General features: G+C 46.2%; 1 protein-coding gene across 1 annotated transcript in view; it reads right to left on the reverse strand.

Annotated features, from left to right (window-relative positions):
- Positions 1–23,420, reverse strand: part of LRP6 (LDL receptor related protein 6) — a 334,641-nt gene that overhangs the window by 43,772 nt on the left and 267,449 nt on the right. The window contains exon 13 of the mRNA XM_029599796.1: positions 6,256–6,455. Within this exon, the coding sequence (XP_029455656.1) occupies positions 6,256–6,455 (200 nt within the window). The remainder of the gene's footprint in view (positions 1–6,255; positions 6,456–23,420) is intronic.

Consider the following 23,420-nt stretch of genomic DNA (forward strand, 5'->3'; position numbering starts at 1 on the left):
TATTTCTCACACATGGGTGACATCAGATGGAGCCCTGCACGGAAAAACTTGTGTCAAAGTTTCCAGAAACTTTGACTGGCACACTGAGCATGCCCAGCATGCTGACCACACGTCCACGCAGGGTCCCTCTTCAGTCTTATTTCGCCAAAAATAAAATAAACTGAGAGAAACCCAACTCTATGGGGCAGCAGGTGGATTTCGTGAGGACTAACATCCTGCTGTCCTTTGAGAACACCTATTACAGGTAAGCAACTTTGCTTTCTCCAAGAACAAGCAGGATGGTAGTCCTCATACATGGGTGATTAAGTAGCTCTAGGCCAATCCCAACATGTGCAACATAGAACAGGTGCCAACATGAACAACTAGAGCTGCAAGAACTAGAGGAGCAGGCCTGCAGCAAAGGAAGGGCCCACAGAGGGAGAGAGTTGGGTTTCATGGCTGAAAGATTACAGAATACTGACTGTCCAGCCGGCTATCCTTATCTAGGCAATAATGCAAGGCAAACATGTGGAAAGAACTCCAGGTCGCCGCTCTGCAAATCTCATGAATGGGAACCGCATGCAAGTGAGCCACTGAAACTGACATGGCCCGCATGGAGTGAGCCCTGACATGGTCCTCAAGCTGTAAGCCAGCTTGAGTGGAGCAGAAGGAAATACAGTCCGCAAGCCAATGTGATACGGTCTGTTTGGATACCACAACCCCCAATCTGTGTCAAAGGAGACAAAAAGCTGAGTGGATATGCGGGTGAGGTGCTGTCCGCTCCAAGTAAAAGGCCAGAGCCCTTTTACAATCCAGAGTGTGCAGAGCCCGTAGCTCACTCACCCTGCATGCTGAAGTAACCGCAACCAAGAAGATGACCTTCCAGGAAAGGTATTTCAGGTCGCAGGACTGCAATGGCTCAAATGGGGCCTTCATGAGCCTGAGGACAACGTTGAGGTCCCAGGAGCCTATTGGCAGCCAGGTGGGGGGCTTAAGTTGTAACAAGCCCTGCATGATCCGCCCCACAAGCAGATGGGTGGAAATGGAGGTACCGATGTAGTCTGCAGACCAGACTCGGAGAGGTACAACAGGTAGTCCACAAGCTTCGGTGGGAAACAAGAGAAGAGATCCAGATCCATTTGAGATTGTAGGATTCTCTCATGGAAGTCTTTCGGGATTCCAACAGGACTTGCGATACACCCTCCAAAAGGCCCAGAGCCTGTACAAGTCACCCAGTCAACATCCAAGCCGTGAGAGTCAGGGCTTGGAGGTTGGGGTGGTGGAGCCTGCCCTGGTCCTGAGAGATTAGGTTCAGAGCAGTCCCCAACTGGATCGGGGGGTTGTGTGTGTGTGTGTGCGCGCGCGAGGCCAGCTCCTGTAGATGTGGGAACCAAACCTGGCAAGGCCAAAAATGGTGCGATTAGGATCATGATACCCCTTGTCCTGTTGGAGCTTTTGGTGTGTTTTTGAGATGAGCTGGAGGGTAAGCATATAGCAGCCCAGTGCCCCAGTGAATCGAAAAGGTATCTGCCACCGATCCTCTGCTCATCCGGCCTAGGGTGCAGAAGTGATACACCTTCCTGTACTGTTCTCTAGAAAAGCAAAGAGGTTCATGTCCAGGTCACACACAAGTGAAAGATGCGGTTCGCTACCTCTTGATTAAGGGACCACTCATGAGGCTGGAAAGCTCGGCTCAAGGAGTTCACAAGGACGTTGTCCACTCTGGGGAGGTACCCTGCCCTGAGGAGAATGTTATTCTCGATGGCCCACGACCAGATCTGGACTGCCTCCTGACAAAGGGCATACGACCCTGTTCCTCCCTGCTTGTTCAGATACCACATATATATACCTGATTGTCGGTCTGAACAAGGATCGCCTTTGTTGAGAAGTTGCTCTCTAAATACCTGCAGGGCGTACCGGATGACCCGGGCAATTCCAGGAAGTTGATCTGGGACCACAACTCCTGCAAGGACCAAAGGCCTTGGGTGTGGAGGCCTGCAACATGGACTCCCCAACCCATATGGGACACGTCCATGGTGAGGACAATCTAGGGTTTTGGGCTCCAGAAAGGCATCCCCCGCTCCAGATTTGATGGGGGTCACCCACTACACGAAGGATTGCCAAAGGAGCATGGTGATTAGGACATGAGCCCGAAGGTCCTGGGTAGCTTGACACCACTGGGAGAGTAATGTCCACTGAGCCCTGAGCATGTGAAGCCGAGCAAATGGCATGACGTGCACTGTTGCTACCATAAGAACCAGTAATCGGAAAAACTGGGTGCTGAGACATGGGAGAAGCTGGAGACTACCTGAGCACCACAAGGGTCTCTACCCTGTCTTGAGGCAGAAAAGCCTTTGTCTGCATGGTGTCCAGCTGGGCCCCAATAAGCCCATCTCCAGCTGGAATTTCAGATAGTTGATCAGAAATCCCAGAGTTTCCAAGACTCAGATCATGACTTGCAGGACATTCTGTGCCCCCTGCCTGGAGTCACTCTTGATAAGTCAATCATTGAGATAAGGGAAAACATGAACTCCTCGCCTTCGAAGATAGGCTCCAACCACCGTGAGGCACCTGGTGAAAACACGGGGTATGGACGAAAGGCAGCACCCGGTACTGACAATGTTTCTAGTCTCCAACCACTGTGAGGCACTTGGTGAAAACGCGGGGCATGGACGAAAGGCAGCATCCGGTACTGACAATGTTTCTAGTCTACAAGGAATCGCAGGTACCGGCGATCCGCCTGAGAAATAGGGATACGAGTGTATACATCTTTGAGAGAGAGGGAGCAGAGCCAGCCTCCCGCCCTGAGGAGGGGAATCAAGGTGCCAGAGACCATTTTGAACTTTTCTCTGACTAGAAACCGGTTCAACGTCCACAGGTCCAGGATGGGCTGAAGGCCACCAGTTTTTTTGGGAATCAGGAAATACCTGGACTGGCTGGGCGGAACTGGTTAGACTGCCCGAGCCATTACAAGGCCAAAGAGCTCTACCTGAAGTATCTGCAAGTTCCCTACTGCTTTACACTGAGGACATGGAGGTAAGTGGGGTAGAACTCGTTGGAAATGCAACCTGTATCCCTGGTGCACGATGGATAGGACCCAGAAGTCCAATGTCATCGAAGTCCATCGGTCTGCGAATAACTGTAGTCGACCACCTCCCCCCTTCACTTGGATACTGCCAAGGGGGCTTTTTGGGAAGCTGGGTGTCCGAAGTACTGTCTGACAACTGCTGAAGGGTCTCATGATAGTCCTTCAGTTGTGCTACCGCCTCCTTCATCCTGTCTCCAAAGAGATTTTCCCCCATACAGGGCAAATGTGTCAGAGTCCTGGACCTCAGGGCTCAGATCAGAGGCATGCAGCCAAGCCCCTATGCACGCTGTGGTGGTTCTCATGGCTGTCTTGAAGGCATCATATGCCGAGCGGACCTTGTGCTTATCACACTCGAGGCCCTGCTGCACTACCCTCTGGGAACTCCTTCTAAAATTGCTGTGGGAGGCGTTCTCCAAACTCCTGGGCCTGATCCATAGGTTTCTGGAGTACTGACCCATATATAATTGGTAACAAGCAATCCTGGCCGTTAACATAGCTCCTTGAAACACCCGACACCCGAGAGTGTCCAGAGATCTATGCTCCCGGCCTGGGGAGGCTGAGGCATGAGTGCAAAGCCTCTTTGCCTTCTTCAAGGTTGAATCTATCACCACTGACTGGTGAGGAAGCTGACGGCGTTCGAAACTGGTGGTAGGCTGGACCAGATAAACCATGTCCGTCTTGTAGTTCACCAGAGGAACTGAGATGGGGTGCTCCCAGAGACAGGCTACCAGCTCCTTAAAGATGTTATGGACTGGAACAGCCACCACCTCCTTCAGGGCATCCAGGAATTGTAAGATCTCTAGCATCTTGTGCCTCGAGTCCTGCTCCATTAACAGCTGGAAAGGCACAGACTCCGCCATGGCCTTTACGATCCGGCAAAGGAGAGATCCTCCGGGGGGAGGGGGGGGGGGATTTTCGCCGCTCCTCCTGTGGAGAGGGCTCAGAGGTAAAATCTTCTGATTCCTCTGTGGAGGACAGGGATGCTTCCCCTTCCCAGGGATCATAGGGGACCTCCCCCCTCACTGTACATGTCCAGAGATGCAGGGGAGCCGAGCATCCAACTGTACCCTAAGCACAGGCCTTGTCGGAACCAAAGAGGGAACAGAGGGCACCAGAGGGGCTTAAGATCATATCAGTGCCGATGGATCTAGCGACTTTGGAGGCACCAGGGGGCACAGATCTCGATGGCCCTGGGAGAGCTGTGTGCAAGCAAAGTGCCCCCGAACCCAACGACCTTCCTAGTCTGAGGAATTGCTCACCGGAATGGGAACTAGTGGTGGCAGCAGGGATGCTCCCTTCAGCTGCGAAGGGGCCTGGGGCATTGGTGCCGGCTGTATCGGTAAGATACCGAGCAGCATATAGAGCCACTCCAATAAAGGAGCAAGCACCAGCGGGGGTCACCTCCTGCGGCGGTCCCGGTCAAACCTCTCCAACTCCTCCTCCAAAGCTGCTGAGGACAAAACGGCTTGAAGAGAAGGTGGCGGCAGAATCAGAATGTCCCCTGGTTCACGGGGAGACACTGAGTCCTCCCCACTGGTGCCGGTGGAGGCAGAGAGGCTTCGGAAGGACCAGAAGGAGTTGCTTCTTCCAGTCGAGACCATTTCAGGGGAGGTACCAATGTGGTCGATGCTTGTCCGCGGTCCAGTCTGGAGGAAGAAGATCGAAGGTAATGTTTCCTTAACTCCTTCCGATGGTCACCTCTGTCCTTACCCAGGACCAACGGTGATGCAGAAGAACCTGACCTGGAATTGGAAGACATCGATCGTGCTCAGTCCCCTGCCCCGATCTCTGGACTGAGGAGCGGCAGCAGAGGCAACCCCCAAAGGGATTGAGGCTGGGACCTCCTTACCAAGCGGGGTAGATGTCCCAGACACTGATGATTGATCCGAATTAGAGCCCAATAACTTCTCCATCTTGTCCAAGTGTGCCCGATGGCCCTTGGGGGGGGGGGGGGGGGGGGGGGTCATCTATGCACAAAGATTACAACCGCAGACATCGTGGGATACGCCCAGGCAGAGGACACAGACCTCATGGGGGTCTGTGATGGACATGCTCTGGGGGCATCGGCGAAAGCCAGATGATGCCATCGCAAAAAGAACGTGGTGGCCTCCAGGAGGCGATAGTCAGCGATCGACCACGAGAACCCGAGGAACTTACCAAAATAACAGAGGAAAATCCCAAGAAAAATGCAAGGGACCCTACACAATGCAGGTATGAAAAACTGCAGAAAAACAAAGAAACACGTGCAAGCTCCACTCCTGTGAGGCGAAAGCTTCGCAGAAAGGAAGAGACTGAAGATGGACCCTGCATGGACATGTGGTTAGCGGCATGATGGGCATGCTCAGTGTGCCAAAGTTTCTAGAAACGTTGACAACAGTTTTTCCAAGCTGGGCTCCATCTGATGTCACCTACGTGTGAGGACTACCATCCTTCTAGTCCTTGGAGAATCCACAAGAAGGCTGAAGCAATAACCAATTTAAAGATGTGCAACTGAAAAATATTTATTTTCATTTTATTATCCAGTTTTTTTCTGCTCATTTTAGCGTGCACTAAAAACAAAATAAATTGAATGCACATCCCTATCCATATGGAACATCTGCTGTCTGGGCAAAGGGCAGTACTTGACAGTTCAAGATAAGAAAGCCAGCATGGTCTCATCCACAAGAATCATATCTAGCCTACATATTACAATATTATTTAAGCAACATGCAGTTATCTAAAAAAAAAAAAAAATCAAGGTTACTTTATGACTGACCCAGCAACTGAGGAGTAAATAGAGTCTGGGCAAGGTACTGGAATCAATACCCTTACTTTTGAAAGAAATTAAAGGGATTTCTGTTTTTCTATGTGGTTAGGATCTCATCTCAAAAGGTGTGTTCTCCAAGCTACAGTGCCGAAAATAATTAATTTATTTAGGACCAAGTTTCATACTATCCAATCTGTTTTGTTCCTCTGCACAGATAGGCATATTTATTTATTTGTTGATTTTTATATACCGACATTCGTTGAAACATCATGCCGGTTTACATTGTAACAAAATAACAAGAGAGAGAAATACAATAAACAGGGAAGGGAAGGGGGGAGCAGTAATGAAGGAGGAGAGAGGACAGCAGTAGGAAGGATAGGGAAAGAGAAATTTGATAGAACATTTGAAGAAAATAAATTAATCAAAATTAATCCCCACATACCTGGCTGCCATCTTCCTGGGCTCTTCGGATGTTCTGCCGAGAATCAATCCAATACAGCTGCTTATCCACTGGGTCATAGTCTATAGCCCGGACATTGCGGAGGCTATGGATAGGAAGAATGATATCTGGACTCTGCTGCTCATCAATCACCATCCGATTAATAGCATTCTTTTGACTGAAGAGCAGGAATGTAGTTGGAGCTAAAAGGCAAAAAAATATAATTTACAGTAGAATTAGAGGACAGGGGTAGAATACAGGATTACACCACAAGGATTGTTTAAAGGTTTAGGTGTCAGGAAGTGAAATAAAGGAATGTTTAGCCTGGAAAGAAACTGAATACAAGAAATGTTTGCATGATCAAAAATATGGATGCGTGGTCATTATGAGTTGGTTTTAACTGTTCATGATCAGAAAACTAAGTGCATATCCTATGGCAGGGTTATCATCTGGCACCTGCCATCAGGTACTGAAGCCTAGCCACAGTAGGTGAGAAACAGTAGCACCCTGGGACTGGAAACAGCAGCAGCCTCCAGGGCATGGAAGAGAAGCAGACTGGAAATTATGACATTTAAACTTATCTGCTAATTTCCTTTCCTTTAGTCCTGCCAGACCGATCAAGGTAAGTGAATTATGGCCTCCTGCCAGCAGACAGAAATAGGAAAATGCTCAAAAGCTGACTTTATGCCTCCTATAAAGGTCTAGTATTGCCTTCAGCTCTTCAACAGCATATGCCAAGGCTATGATAAGTGAAGATAATTGTTTGTTTTTATTTCCAAATCACCCTCAACCAAAAACCAATAAAGCCAAAAACCTTCACTCCTTGATTAACTCAGGAATAAGAATTCCTACATCAAGCTCACAATTAGGCCAGTTGCCTCAGAATGAGCAATAACAGATTTCTGAACCTATCAGTCGGCAAGTCCTTGATCACTGAAGCTTCCCTTGGGCAGCTTCTGGGCTGGTCTGACAGGATTAAAGGAAAGGATATTAATAGGTAAAGTTAAATTTCATCTTCCTTAATCTCCATGCCAGACAAGTCCAGACAAGTGGAATGTACCAAAGCTCCACACAGACTGGTTGGGAGGAAGTTGTGATAGTTCTTAGAGCTCCTGCATCCAAGACAATCCTTCCTGGCTTGCACACCCACACTAAGGTGCTTATAAGCAGAGATGCAATGGAGGCAAGGGTGCTGCCCTGCCATTACCTTCTAAAGAGACAGATTTTGAATCTGCCTACAAGAACTCCTGTGTCTTCATCGACCTGCAAATTCTTGCTGGTGTGGGTCAACATACTTGATTACTTCTGAGATTGATGTCTTAGAAACCACTATGCTTTAACAGGACACATTAATAGATCAAATAGATGCTGCCCTGTGAAGCTCAAAAGGAAGTGATGCCAGATCCCTTCAAAACTAAGCCAAGTCTAGGAGATCTACCATAGACACCTCAGAAGTGAGTAGAAAGAAAGCTTCTGTGACTGTGCCCCTGCAGCAAGCTTGAGATAATTTCTGGCCTCAGAGATTTGCAAGTTATGCCTGGTGGAAGGACAAGATTGAAGAAATGGACCCCTCAAAGAGAAATAGTGTCTCCTTGTGTAAACTGACCTTGCAGAGGCTCAAAACTCTGAGGTCCAAAACATGGCCCTCTTTTGTGCCACTGAAGACTGTAACCCCAATAAGTATCTTTGGCTCAGCTTCCTGAACTCCCTACAAGGAACTGTGTTATATATCAGGGACCCAACTCGGTCTTGAAACTATTCACAAATAGTTTTTCCTATACTAGATCCCAATGCCACATTAACTATAAATTCTGATTCAAATCTGTTCTAATGCCTCTGTTCATTTAAATTTATTGTAATCTGCCTTAAGACTATCTTTAGGAAAATGTTCATAAACAAAATGCAGCCCGATTCCCATAATAGCCAAGATTGCAAGAGAATGGAAGGGTTCTTCTAAGGAAGAAACCTCTGACTAGGGGAAAGGGGTGAAGAAGCACCCCTGCTTGCACCTTTAGAACTCAGTCCAGAGGATGTCCAAGCTTCTGGTGGAAAGACTGTTGAAGACTGGATGCTGGTCATGGTTCTACCAGGCTATCTGAACCCCCTGGTTCATACCTACCTTTTTTGGCTGAAGAACTTGCTTGCCTTGGAACTTCATGGAGTTGATTTGAAATCTGTTCATGAAAGCACACCATCTGATCCCTAACAGAATAAAGGCCACTTCTACCAGTCCTTACATTTCAGGATCTCAAAAACATCAGCTCAAATATTTTGTCTACATGACAATAGTGTTGGCCATGTGAGCTGATGCTAGATCCTGCAGGCAAACTCCGTCCCAGACCATATCTAACTCATTTACCAGGTTACCTCAGGGCTACTAGAGTCTCTCAGTTTGTTCACATCTGCTAATGGCATTAAATTGACCACTACTACCAGCTCTGCCTTCTGAACTAGAAGCCAGGAATTCTGGCATGCCTATACTTGGACCCACTAATTTTCCACTAGGATTCTTGGCCCCACTTCAGCTGCCCAGATCATAACTTCCTTCTCAACCTATAAAGCTAATGCCTATGGTGTGAAAGATTCAGGAAGAAACTTCAAGATCCATTTCCTGCAGGGAGGCAACTGTGAAAATACATCTGCTCAGGCTCCTTATAACTTCCCTAGAGAGGGATAAAATAGTCTTGCAACCCTGGGCTACTAAATATTACCCTGAGAGGAGAGCGAACTGAGTGAGATGCACATGGGTCTGTACCTAAGGTACTACATTCAAGTCCATTGCTTTGGAGCACAAGACATGCAGAACAGGGTGGAAGAGGAAATTGTACAACTGCAGAGAGTGAGGCTTTGAGCCCATACATCCCTAGCCATAAGGTCATCTTTCTTCTTTGGATCATAAGGGCTTTCCTATACTTCAGAGACTGGGAAGGACTAACTATGAGATAATCATCAGTCAGCATAGGATTTCCACCCCTGCATAATCCTGGCTTTTTGCTCTACCTTAGCTCTGAGCAGGCAGATATCTGACTAGGGAGGCCATTACTACTTCTTGACTGACATCTATATGGAGTACTGGCTAGCACAAGGGGAGAGCATCACAGCTGCCAGTAAGGGATACAGGGTAATGCATCTGAGAAATATCTGGCAGTAACCCCTGAAAGGGATAAGAGGAAATGCCCATTGCGCCTCTATACAGATATTTATTTATTTAACATTTTTATATACCGGGATTCATGTAAAAAATTACATATCTCGGTTTACATTATAACGGTAACAAGCATGTAAGAATGCAATTACATTGAACAGGGCGTAGAAACTTGGATCAAATAAAAGGGGATAACAAAGTTATATTAAACGAAGAATAAATAAGATTATTATTCTAGCTGAAGATCTAGGTACATACTGGAGTAATGTAAGATTTATCTAATAAAAAGTCTGACATTCTCCATGGAGACCACAAGAAGAAAATAATTTACTTCCCCTACTAGGAGACCTGAAATAAATAGCACTATGCCACAACCTCTTTTCAAGGAAGAGATGGAGCCCCAAAACCTGTGACTGACCAAACTAGCCTAATACCATTATTCCTCAGGCCTACACTGAGAAGTCAAGGAGTGCCCTCCCTAGTGATGTTCTACCACCTAATGCAGAAGACTAATGTTTCTGTGAAGAAGCATACCAGAACACAGCAGCCTGCAACAAAGAGGTGACTGCTCCAGTCAAATTCATTGTCCTGGAATACTTCCCTAAGGAATAAAGTTGCTTGACTGGATTGCTTATAGCCTCTGAAACAGACCCCAACCAGGATTGTTCTTGGTTGGGTGGAGGAGCTTCCAATAGGCATTCACGGCTAGCCTCTGAATTTAGTCCCTAAACTTCCAGGACCACTCCACAAGACAATTCTCAGAGAGGATAAAACTGTTCAACAAGGCTAAGATTGTAATGGCTGTTGCTTTGTGGGGGAGTTCCTAAAATGCACAGCTATAAACTCTATGACCCCATCTTAATCTAGCACTGATCAAGCTGATGGGGATCTGACCAAAAGGAGCTCTGTATGGGAGCAGTTGGTCCCCGTGTAGGAAGAGTCGACATCGCCCACTTCTGCACATCATTACTTGAGAGAAAGGTCATTACAGCCTCCTCTGAGGAATGCTGAACCCAATGCAGGAGGATATGAGTCACAAAGTCACTGAATATAGTAGCCTGGAGAGAGAGACTGGGGGGTGGGGGGAGAGATTAAGCAGAGCCTCACTCTTTCTATTGTGAGGATACCTGGACATTTTGTTTTCCTCTACCAACTGTGGCCTTAAAAGATGAGTGCAACTCCACTCCCATCCACAGTGATTCAATACTCTGTCCTTCGCTTCCCTAGGAAGGGAATTTAGATCCTTCACAGTCTTGGCCACCTTCAAGCTGAAATCAGGTGACCCACACTAAAGATATCCCATCTCCAACAATCAGATGTAGTAGGGACCACTCAGGGGGTGGGAACCCTATGAGCACATAGGAATATTGGATCCCCCCAAAAGACAGTTTCCCATTGCCCCTCCAAGAGCTGAAGGTCATGCCCCAGAATTGAGAGTCACCAGATGCTATCTTCTAAACAGTCTCCCCACTAAGGTATTATCCCCCTTTCTGAGGAGGAAGAGCTATCTCCTCCTCCTCTTGTCCTGCTGATTACCTAGGATTTTCCCAGCCAATTGAGTTCTAGCACTCCCAAATGTTGTCAAGGAAAACCTCAGGTTCTTCCATTTAGGAACACAAATAATGACTGGGAAGCGCTCAAGGAGGTATCCAAAAAGGGGCTACCCAAGCAGAAACACCTTGGAATTGTTTTCTTTCAATTAAACAGCTGCAGTCATTTTTAGCAGTACAAGATTCATTTTGACTTAAAAGCCCTTCTAGGAAGCATCATTTATGTAGGGGGAAGAGAGTCAGTTCTATAGGGTGTTCCCTCAATTGCTCCACTGGCAGAAAGGGTGGGAAGAGGAACTTTAACATGCCTGGAGGTCAGCTACTACAATATCTCCATTGTGAATTGGAGTTGTGCAGTCTCTGCTGTGCCTAAGGATAAATCTGTAGCCCCCCACCTCCCTCCATGGAACTTCTCCATTTGAATATCAGAGGAAAGAAAGAGGTTAAGAGTCTGGCATGATTGAATTATTTGTATAACTTTTTTTTCTTCCAACTCAAAGTAACTGTAAAATGGCTGCTAATCTTGCCAAAATGGGTGTGCTGACCAGGTCCTGTTACATGTGCATTATAACACTGCTTTCCCTCATAGGGGCCAGGGCCTGAACTGGAGAACAGTTTTGCTTTTGGCAGGGTGCCAACATTTTGTGGCTTATACCTTCCTACCTGGTATTTGCTTGCTCTCAAGTCAAGCAGAATGCACCAGCAGACATGCTGAGCCACTCTAACTTACTTGTGGTGCCTCACCCCCTTTTTCTTTTCTTTTTTTTACCCATAGAGAAACTGGAAGCAAGCAGAAGGGAGGGAGAATGATCACCTCTGATCCCCTGACAGAGTCCAAATCCGGCACATCATCATTGAAGACTGGGAGGCAATTCAGTGAAGAGACTGTGCTGCAAGCCTTTTTCCTCCCTTCTTTTTAGGCTCCTGCTCTACTAGTGAAATCAGTCTGAAGACCATTGCCCTAGGAATCAGCCCTACCAGGGAAATCGGCCCAAAAACTATCGCCCTATGAGCTCTGTAGCTCTTGCTGCTAGATTCAAGGGAACAAAGTCACTGGGGACCATCCAGTGCTTGACCCATTGATGCAAGAACTCAGACATCAACTGAGTTGGTTCTCAAGGGGTAAGAGAAAATCAGTACAACAGGACGATTGATCAGTGCCCCAAGAACTTGGCCTATTCTGTATTGGGAACCTGGGCCTAAAGTCTTCCAGGGAGTGGCGAACTCAAAGCTGCAGCACCAGTCCATAAATTTGCACCATCTGCTGGAGATAGAAAATACTGAAGGGTTGAAAGCAGCACCAAACCTTTATAATGGGAGTGAAGTCAGCTTTGAGCTTGTTTTCTGTCTTCATCTGCTGGCAGGACAACATAACCCACTAGTGTGGACTGTTCTAACCTGGACAATAAGAAAATAGCAATTACTGGAGCAGGGAAGAACAATGGTGGCTGCGTGCTGAAAGTTCAGTGGTTACTGGTGAAGGAAAGAGCAGCTCCAGTCCAGGGCCCAAGAAACAGTGGCTGCTGGGACTGGAAGAGTGGCAGCAGTCTCAGGCCTGAAGGAACAGCAGCCAGTAGGGCGGGGAGGAAGGGATGGAAAAGCAGAGGCTGCTGGAGTTGGGAGCATGCACAAATAGTGGTTGCTGGAGTAGCCTCCAGGCTACAGGAAAAAAAAAAGTTGTAAGGGAGATTAACTGGAGGAAAGAGATAAAATTTGGGAGATGTAGGGGGAGAGAAAAGTAAAAATATAAATAAGGAGGAAGTGAAGTAATTGATGGTGGCAGCAGCCTGATCGTGTCTCTCCTCAACGTCCTGGCGAATCTATCCGCATCAAACCTTCCAAAATTCCATCATCCAGTCTACTTTTGTTGAACGAGATACTATAAACTGTGAGCATGGCTGCCAGACGCAAAACTGTTGATTTTCGTAATTTTTCATACCGGAAAAGCAAGGCGCTTAGTTGGTAATATGGCCACTTTTTGTATATTTTCTCTCAATGCAAAAGGACTAAACTCCCCCCTTAAGCGCCACTTACTATATAAAGAACTAGAACGCAGTAGGGCGGATGTGGCCCTCATACAAGAAACCCATCTTAAGGCTCGTTACGAGCATCTCTTAAAAAATCCTCACTTTCCTTGTGCCTACTTTGCTCCTTCTGATAAAGGGTCTAAATACTCTGGAGTCTGTATATTATTCTCCCAAAATATTATCTTCGACCTTAAAGGTATAATTAAGAACCCAAAGGGAAGGTATTTAATCCTGAGGCTGCTGGTAAATGGGGCCCCTTACACACTGGTTAATTTATATGTCCCCAACCAGAATCAAGGCAATTTCTTTCTGGAAATTCATGGTGTGTTTTCCACTATCCAACCAGATAACCTGATAATTGGGGGGGGGAGGGGGACTTCAATGTAGCCCGAGTGCCCACCTTAGACACCTCCTCTGGTGTATCCACTCTGGCCCCGTCACACAGGACCCAGTTAAATACTCTCATGGACGAGTGGACCCCAATTGACATTTGGAGGTCCGTTTTTCCATCCTCATGCTCCTATACATTCTATTTCCCGGTTCATAATAATTATTCCAGGATAGACTATTTCTTGATAGATAAAAACCTACTTTCTAGGGTTCGCGATGTTGGGGTAGAAGCAATAGTTTGGTCAGACCATGTTCCAGTGTGGCTAGACATTACCTTTGTAAACTCAAACCCAGGGCTTAAATTCTGGCGTCTAAATGACTCCCTGCTGTTAGACCAAGAATTTTCTAAGTTGCTCCAAAATGATACAAAAGTTTCCTCTCCATAAATGACACTGGTGAATCCCACCCCGCGGTGGTATGGGATAGTTATAAAGCCTATATTCGAGGGGTGTTTATTTCCAGAGCTGCCTACATTAAGAAATGTAGAGCGCATAATTGTGAGGAGCTCCGACACTATACAATCCTTAGCATGTCAGCACGCATTGAAAGGGGACCCTCACACCCTATCTCAGCTGAGCAAGGCCAGGGAGAAATTGAAACGGGAAGAAGTTTACAATTTAGCGCATTCACTGAACTTGGTATGGCAGGAGCATTTTGAATCAGGCAACAAGGCGGGAAAGTTATTAGCTCGGAAACTCAAACATGTAAGGTCTCAAAACTTAGTGCTTAAAATAAAAGATGAGAAAGGAGACCTGCTGTTTAATCCAGCTGAAATTAGAAGCAGATTTTTACAATTTTATGAGAAGTTGTATGACCTAGATGCTACTATTCCCCTAGAACAGGGGTCAGGAACCTATGGCTCGGGAGCCAGATATGGCTCTTTTGATGGCTGCATCTGGCTCGCAGACAAATCTTTAATAAAAAAGTAAAAATCTAACAAAATCCCCCACCCTCCTGACGCCCCAAGACCTCCAAAATTAATTTACTACAACCCCCACCCTCCTGACCCCCCCCCCCCCCCCCGCCCAAGACCTGCCAAAAGTTCCTGGTGGTCCAGCAGGGGTCCGGGAGCGATCTCCTGGACTTGGGCTGTTGGCTGCCAGTAGTCAAAAATGGCGCCGACAGCCCTTTACCCTCACTATGTCACTGGGGTCGACCAATGGCTGCCAGTAATCAAAATGGCGTCGACGGCCCTTTGCCCTTACTATGTCACAGGGGCTACCACCGCCATTGGTCGACCCCAGTGACATAGTGAGGGCAAAGGGCCGTCGGCGCCATTTTGACTACTAGCAGCCGACAGCCCAAGTCCAGGAGATCGCTCCCGGACCGCTCCTGGACCCCCGCTGGACCACCAGGGACTTTTGGCAGGTCTTGGGGGGGTCAGGAGGGTGGGGGTTGTAGTAAATTAATTTTGGAGGTCTTGGGGGGGTGTCAGGAGGGTGGGGGGTTTTGTTAGATTTCACTTTTTTCTTAAAGATTTGTCTGCAAGTCCTGGACCCCTGCTGGATCACCAGGGACTTTTGGCAGGTCTTGGGGGGGGGGGGGGGGGGTTAGGAGGATGGGGGGTTGTAGTAAATTAATTTGGCAGGTCTTGGGGGCATCAGGAGAGTAGGGGGTTGTAGTAAATTAATTTGGTAGGTCTTGGGGGAGTCAGGAGGGTGGGGGGTTGTAGTTAGTATGGCTCTCACGGAATTACATTTTAAAATATGTGGCGTTCATGGCTCTCAGCCAAAAAGGTTCCCGACCCCTGCCCTAGAACATATCTCAGACTTCCTTAAAGATATTAAACTTCCCCTGCTAACACAGGATGCTCGCGAAGACCTGGATAGGGAAATCACCACACCTGAGATATTATTGGCTATTAAAGATTTATACTTAGGCAAGGCCCCGGGCCTATACGGGCTGACAACACACTTTTACAAACAGCTAGCCCCTTATATTGTAGAACCCCCTGCAGAAACTGTACAACTCCTTAAGGGATGGGGGATCCTTAATGCCATGCTCCAATCGGGCAGGCATCAAGGTTAATGCCAAACCTGGAAGAGATCCGGCCCTGTGCGAATCCTACAGACCCATATCGCTCATTAACGTAGACCTTAAGATTCTAGCTAAGATCCTGGCCTCCTGGCTCAATACCCATAAAGTTAAGCTAATCCATCAAGACCAAATGAGATTCATCCCTGGTCGAATGGCTGGCGACAACGTTCACAAGCTAGTCGACATAATGTGGAAGGTACATGAAGACCAGAGTCCTACTCTATTTCTATCCATAGATGCAGAGAAGGCCTTTGACCTTGTGCATTGGCCCTTCCTTTTTAGGGTCTTGGAGGTCATGGGTTTTGGAGCTGGGTTCCGAACTTGGATAGACAAGTTGTATGACAGACCTCTGGCCTGTGTGAGAGTGAATGGTGGGTACTCTAGTGACTTTGTGGTGGGACGAGGAACTAGGCAAGGCTGCCCTTTGTCACCTTTGCTTTTTGCCTTATTTCTCGAACCACTTGCTACTACGATCAGAAATAATGCCCATATCTTATCAGTGGGGATGAGCTCCCTTAAGTTGTCTTTATTTGCAGATGATATCATCTTTATAGTGAGCAATCCCCATCGGTCACCGTGTGCCATTGAGGCAGAGCTGGATAGGTTCAGCTGTGTGTCCGGGTTTACGGTTAACTGGGAAAAGTCAGATATTAAATATATCATGTGACCCTAGGATTGGTGACTTCTTTGAAAGCTCAGCACCCATTTTGTTGGGCTAAGCACAAGCTAAAGTATTTGGGAATCTGTTTGGGACATCATCCCTCTTCCTTGTATGATCTTAATTACTCACCCTTGATGAATAATATATGGCAGGACTTGGAAAAGTGGGAGTGTTTAACTCTTTCGGGGCTGGGCAGGATTGCTCTAATTAAAATGAATGTCCTCCTGCGCCTCCTATACCTCTTTCAAACACTGCCCATCTCTATACCCCATCTACTGTTGAAGAGATGGCAGCGTAGAATCTTCAGTTTTATCTGGAATAGGTGACCCCCAAGGGTGAAGCGGTCAATACAATATGCTCCTAAGCTTGAGGGTGGTTTGGGAGTGCCCAACAGAGTCATACTACCTAGCTGCGCAACTCAGACAAGTCATTGATTAGCAGAATACAGACCATCCCAAACAGTGGGTAATACTGGAACAGGCTCAGGCTACATCAATGTCACTGGCTGCTCTGTTATGGCAACCTCGCAGAACGTGGAGGAATAACACGCATCCTGCCCACAACCCGCACCTCCCTTAATTTATGGAAGAAAGTGTGACCTAAGCTGTTTGGTGCTAGAGAATACTCCCCCCTTACCCATCTCTTTCATAATACTTCATTTGTACCCTGTCTCCAACCACAACCATTTAAAAGGTGGATTGCACATTGGGTCTATATGATCAAGCATGTTTGGGAAGAGAGTTGGTTAATAACCTTTGAGCAGATATGCGCCCACCATGGGCTATCCAAATCTGAATTCCTTGCATTTCAGCAAATAGCTCATTTCTTGCATTCAGTTAAAGTTGCAACCTCTCTCAGAGCAGGCAACTCCCTGTTTGAGGGATATTGTTCTTCAGGGGGGTATATTAAAAACCTCATTTCTAAATTGTATGCCATCTTAATCACAAATCCCAGGGAAAAGATGGCACACATATTGGCTTGGGAACATGATTTTGGAAGGTCCTATGCGGATGAAAAATGGGACACTATCCAACACACATTACGTAGGATATCCATATCTACACTTAGTCAGGAGAACTGCCTTAAGCTATTGTATCGCTGGTACTACACACCAGATAAACTGCACACTATGTACCCTACTATAAGCGATCTATGCTGGAGAGGCTGTGGTAATAGGGGCTCCTTTTATCATATTTGGTGGGAATGTTCTATTATTTCACCATTCTGGAAGGACTTGGGAGCCTTTTTATCCCAACTGCTGCAGGCCACCCTTATGCTCCAAGCTGAACAGGTGCTGCTGAACGTTCCAAACCCCATCCTGGATAACAACCAAAACAGTCTGGTACAGCAGGTCTGCGTAGCAGCTAGAATTGAAATAGCAACACTTTGGAGACAAAAACAGGCACCTGCCACGGGTAAAATTTTATTGCGCTTGGATAGAGTATGTACAATGTACAAATTGACAGCTGTTAAGACAGTTTCTAGAAATTTCATGCTATATGGAACCCTTATTTACTTAAGAGATGTAATTTGTAAATCAAGGGCTTGGAGGCTCCCACTCGGAGGTTCTCCGAGCCGGGGCCCTAAGGTACAAGTTGGATACCTACTGCTGTGTTCTGGTTTATTGTAGGCCATACCATCTCATATTATATCATGGATGACTCACTTATGTATGATTCTGTTGACTTTGTTCTTTTCCATATGTTGACACAGAGCAAGGGGATTTATTCTGTATTAATAGTTGTGACTTCTACCACTTATGTGTGTGGAATTATCCTTATTCTCTGTTGTATGGAAGTCAATAAAAATAAAATTAAAAAATAAAATAAAATAAAAAGATTCCCTTCTGCTAAGAATTTTGCCTGGTTCTTAACTTTCCTAAAAATTTTTCCTCCCTTTCCTATGAGAACTTGAGAAAAAAAAAAACTTGGTTCACTGTATTATCAACATTTTATCCTATACTACGCCACTACATATTTTCCTGTCTGGCAGCATCCATTTGTTATAGTTGTCAATACTCTTCTTTAAAATTAGCAATCCCTGGTAATAACATTTGAAAATACTGAACTATATGTTTTATTGTACTTCAGTCTAGATCATAATGGAGGCAACAAGCTTTCTGACATACAAATATATGCATCCTACATTCATCTCTTTTTCCAAAGCAAACAAAACAGGGCCACTGAGTCTTTGCTTTTCTTGTGGGAGATGGATAGGGGCAGGAGGAACAGAATGACAGGAGGATGAGTAGGAGCAAGAAGAGGAGCACAAGAGGAGGGAGTCCAGAGGGAAAGGAAGGAGGATGGGACAAGGGCGAGAGCAAGAGCAAGGGAAGATGAGGGAGGTTATGTTGGGTGCTGAAGAAGGCAGAAAAAGGAAGACAGGGAAAGAGTAAGGAGTGGGGATGGGGGATTAATGTGGGATGGGTATATGGATGGCATGCTGAACAGAAAGGGGAGGGGGCTAAAGGGGAGGCAGGAGAAGAGGATAGGTATGGGGGGCATAACATGGTATTTTGGGGCCTACTGAGCCTGTGTTTTTCTTGTGTGTATGAGTAAGGATAGGAGTGATGGCAGGAGGGAGAAAAAAGAGCAAGAGAAGTGCGTGGAAGAAGGGACAGGAAAAGGAAGGGAGGCAAAAGGGAGGCCAAAAGGAGAAGAGGGGTAATGGACAGGCCAAAATGAGCAAGTGTGGAGAGACAGAAGCTGGGGAGAAATGCTGAAGAGAAGTGGAATACTGGTGGGGCAGAGGAGAGAGAAAGGGAGAAAGGAGAGAGAAAGGGAGAAAGGAGAGGTCTGCCCCCCCCCCTGAAAAACAACAAAAAGCTCTGTGGCCCCAACATAACAGTACTATGTTGGGCCTTCTGAGCCTTTGTTGCTTTTCTTGTGGGGGGGGGGGGTAGAGGTATGGGTAGGGATAGGGTGGGAGCAGGAGAGAGAAGAAAGTAAGAGGAGTGGTGGGAGCAAAGGAAAGAAGGACAGGGACAAAAGAAAGGTGGTGGAGGAGGGATGCCAAAGGGAGAGGAAGGGAATAGGGCAAGATGAAGTAAAGCAAGGGTGTGGAAAGACAAGGGCTGAGGGGAGAGGCTGAAGAAAGAATAGGTGGATGGGGAAGGGAGGTGGAGCACAGGAGAGAGAGAAGAGGGCTTGGAGTGGGGTGGGGAGAGAGGAGAGCTCTGAGAGCAGGAGACAGAGGATAGGCCTGTCACCCAAGAAAAACAACAAAGGCTCTGTGGCCCAAACTTAATACCCTCCAACAAAAATGATGACCAGGCCTTGGCCCTCTCCTTTTTCTTCCTGCCTCAGCCCCTCCCCTCTAGAATCCCACCTCTCCCCCCTCCACCTTTTGGTTCCCTTCAGCCCCTACTCTCTCTATCCCCATCCCCTGCTTGCTCTCATCTCCTGTCCAATTCTCTTCCCTCAGTGCTTTTCCTCAGCCTTGCTCTCCCCCCGTCCCCGCCTCCAACCTCCCTAATCTTCTAACTCACCCTCCTTCACTCTCTCCCCCCACAATCCTCTCACTAATCTCAAGTGCCATCCCACTACAATCCTCTCACTTCAATCCCCTCCCCCACCCCAGAAGAGAAGCCTCATTGGCGGCAGATGGGACAGTGCATTATTTACTTTCCATGGCCCCCAGATGCTATCACGATGCCCTCACTCACCCTCCCATGCTCCTAAAGAGTTGGAGTATCATGGCCTTGCAGTACCTTGGGCTGCTTTCCCCTCCTTGGCTAAAGATGCCTGATGATGTCATTCAGGTGTCGGCAGATGAGGAGAAGGAAACGGCCCGAGGAGCTACAAGGCCACAATCCTCCAACTCTTTCAGAACATGGAGGGTGAGTGAAAGGATTGAGGCAGGGGTAGGGGCAGGGATAGTAGTCCTGGCAGCAGCTGCCGGGGGGGGACGGGGGGACAAACAGAAAATAATGCGCTATTCCATCTGCCATCAATGAGGTTTCCCTTCTTCCATTTCCAGTGGAAAGTTTGGTGGGCCATGACCCCCTATAGACACCCTCCCCCTCCCCCCCCCCGTTCCAATATCAATGGAAAACCATAATTGTATGATGGTGTTTGCTATGTAGCTAATGTTTATAGCAAGATTAAGAGTACTATATTGTACGCTGTATTCCACCATACTGAAATAAATTTTAGAGAAAAAGATCAGAATACATAAACAATTAGATGCTATCTATGTGCATATTTGTGAAAAGAGGTTTATTTATTTATTATTTTATTTAAAAGTATTACTTGCCTCTCCAATGTCCGAGGAGGGGTACAATAAAAACATTCATGAAAAGAGAATCACAACAAATAGGCAATAACAAAAGCTCTGCCAGCACAAAAGGTGCAAAAGCTGAGGCTAAATGTGGCAGAAGAGAGGGACAGGCTTATTGGTATGCTTGAGGGCTCTTTTAAATAGCTTGTGGTCACGCATGAGGCGTGTAGAGAGAGGGAGGGAGTTCCAGAGGGCAGGACTGCATATCATAAAGGAGCGCTTTCAAGTTGAGGCTAATTGAGCTGCTTTCGGAAGGGGGCTTGATGAGCAAAGTGTCCGAGCAGGGGTGTGAGTAAGCAGGAGTGAATTGATCCAAGGTGATTTGACATTGTGAATAAGGTTGAGGATAGAAGTGGCAAGCTTATATTTTATACATGTGGAAACAGATACCAATGTAAATTTTTTAGGACAGGTGTAATATGATGATGAATGGGGTGTTGGTGAGTAGACGTGCAGCAGAGTTCTGAATGATTTGAAGTGCACGGAGGGCATTTTGAAAGAGACCAGCATAAAGAGAATTACAATAACCTATGGAGGGGAGAATGAGGACTTGGAGAATTGTATGAAAATTATCTGGGAATAATAAAGGCTTGAGGTGACAACATCCTTAACTTAAAAAAAAAAGTTCTTGACTACTGACAATCTGAGGTGTCATGGAGAGGGTGGTATCCAGAACACCACCGAGATTCCGTATTGACGAGGAGATTGGGATAGTGTCACCCAAAATTTGAATGAACTTGGGGATGGCAAATGGAGGATGGCAACCTAGGACAAGAATGCTTTCTTTTTAATGTTCAAGGACAAATGATTAGCAGCAAGCCAGTACCAAATAAGGGGTAATATTAGCACGTGGAAAACGTGTGTCTAGACGGAGGCTAACGGTGCGCTCAGCCTGAGCGCAACGTACTGAATCGGCCTGTGTAGTTGGTAAAGTAGATGGTAAGCTCATTACCATTTGTAATGCATATGCCCCAAATTCTTATAATTTTTTTTTTTTAAATAAATCTGATTTCTCAAGTTCTGACTCACATACAAGGCTCTCCAATATTAGTGGATGACTATAATTGCGTCCATGACGCTAGCTTGGATAAATCAGTGTGTCCTCAGTTTTAGAGTAAATGCGGATAAAGGCATCGCTTATTTATTTCGTCATTTGCAATTACTTGATGTCTGGCAGGTACTAAACCCAGAAGTCAAAGAATACACACATGTATCATGTGCCCACATGACAATGTCCAGAACTGACTACATTTAAATTTCACAAGAGTTATTTACCACAGTAGCTAAAGTAGAGATAGGTCCTATTGCTGTAATAGACCATGCTTTAATCTGGGCAGATGTTTGGTTCACCGCTGATAGAAGGTCTTTTCGACCCTGACATTTTCCAGGGCACTTAGTGGATGATAGGGAATTTAAACAGCTCCAGAGAAATAATGCACAACACCAACACAACTCCAGTTTGTTCTGAGAAACACGCATATGGGATTAAGAAAAATAGGCAACTTAATATATCCATTTTTTACCTGGAAAATCAATTGTGTCAAGCTAAGTGGAAATTAGCTTCCCATTTAATTCAGTCAAATAAAGTTCTCTAACAAAAGACCCTTAATTGTTTGAATTCTTATCTGCACCTCAGGGCCCAAAAATCTTTAAGAAGTTCTAAGCACAATTTTTTTCAATTTGGCAATAAGTCTGGTAAGTTGCTGGCTAGGCAGGTAAAGTTTTGGAAAGGAAAGACTTTTATTGAAGGCCTGCGACAAGGAAATGGTCAGATAATTACAGGAAGTAAGGAAGTTAGAAGTTTTGAGGAAATTCTATGAGGCTTTATACTCAAAAGATAAAGGAGGGAATGTGAGTGATTTAGACAACATTTTCCTTGGCCTTCATCTTCCTCAGCTGTTGGAATTAACTCGAGTACCTTAATAGCCCGACCTCTAGCTCAGAGGTAAATAAGGGTGATTCATGATAGTAAATCTTACAAAGCACCAGGCCCCGATGGATACACAACAAACTTTTATAAGCTTCTCTGTCTGTTAGGAAGCGCTAGGAGAGCGGTTTCACTTTCCAGGGGATTGTGTGTTCTTGTACCACGGCTTGACCCCAGAGGAACACCTCTTTCGGTGCCTTGCCTGCCTCGGCACCGAAAGGGGTGCCGAGGCAGGCAAGGCATGCCCAAGCAAGGTTGGACTGAAGACAAATGATGGAATCCGGAGCAGGAGCAAGGCTAGAATGAACAGAAGGATGACTGAAGGTACTGACCCCTCCATTGGACCTGCACGTTTCGGGAAGACCAACTGGAAGAGTTTACCTACTGAAAATGAAGGAAATATCTAAGTGGATATACATGTTCCACATGTTGCTGTGTGGATGCGTAAGAAGGATATCCAAGAGATAAACAGAGGTATTGGTTCCTTTTGGTGGGGGGGGGGGGGGGGACAGAGGATCCCTCTTCATATTTTAATGAGGCCCCGTAAGGCAGGTGGTTTAACCTGCTCAAACTGTTTACTATGACATCTGCATGACTGGGTTTGTGAAACGGCTCATACTATCCCTTTGGTTTTCTTGCAGGGTTGGGTTAGTCCTTTATCTTTGTTACAAGTAGCGTATAAGGATCTCCCGGAGACCGTAAAATATAATTTTATAGTTATTTCTTGCAGAAAAGCTTGGAGATCTATTTGCTTTTTTCTGCACCTCAAAGGTCCACTGACTGCTTGCTTGCCAATTTGAGGAAATCCCTCTTATCCCAGGAATGCATAATGCTTTATTTTTTTCAGTGGGGTAAGTAGGGACTTTCAAGGATTTCTCAATTGTATTCAATTAAGAATTTGTCTCTCTACAATTTTCGAGATTTAAAGTCTATTTTTAACCTTTCTACTAAGGATTTTTACGATTACTTACAAATTCGACACTATGTTTATGATTTAGTACAGGATAATAGTTGCTTTTGGAATTTTAAGCTTTTGGAAGAACTTTTGGAGCAGGGTGGATGGTAAATGATATACATGTGCACAATATTATAACGCTCTTCTAGCTTTCCCAAAAGTGCCAGACTTTCAAGTCCTTTTGGACAGCTGAAATAC

Source organism: Rhinatrema bivittatum, chromosome 4 (assembly GCF_901001135.1).
Source record: "Rhinatrema bivittatum chromosome 4, aRhiBiv1.1, whole genome shotgun sequence".
In the NCBI taxonomy this organism is placed as follows: Eukaryota; Metazoa; Chordata; class Amphibia; order Gymnophiona; family Rhinatrematidae; genus Rhinatrema; species Rhinatrema bivittatum.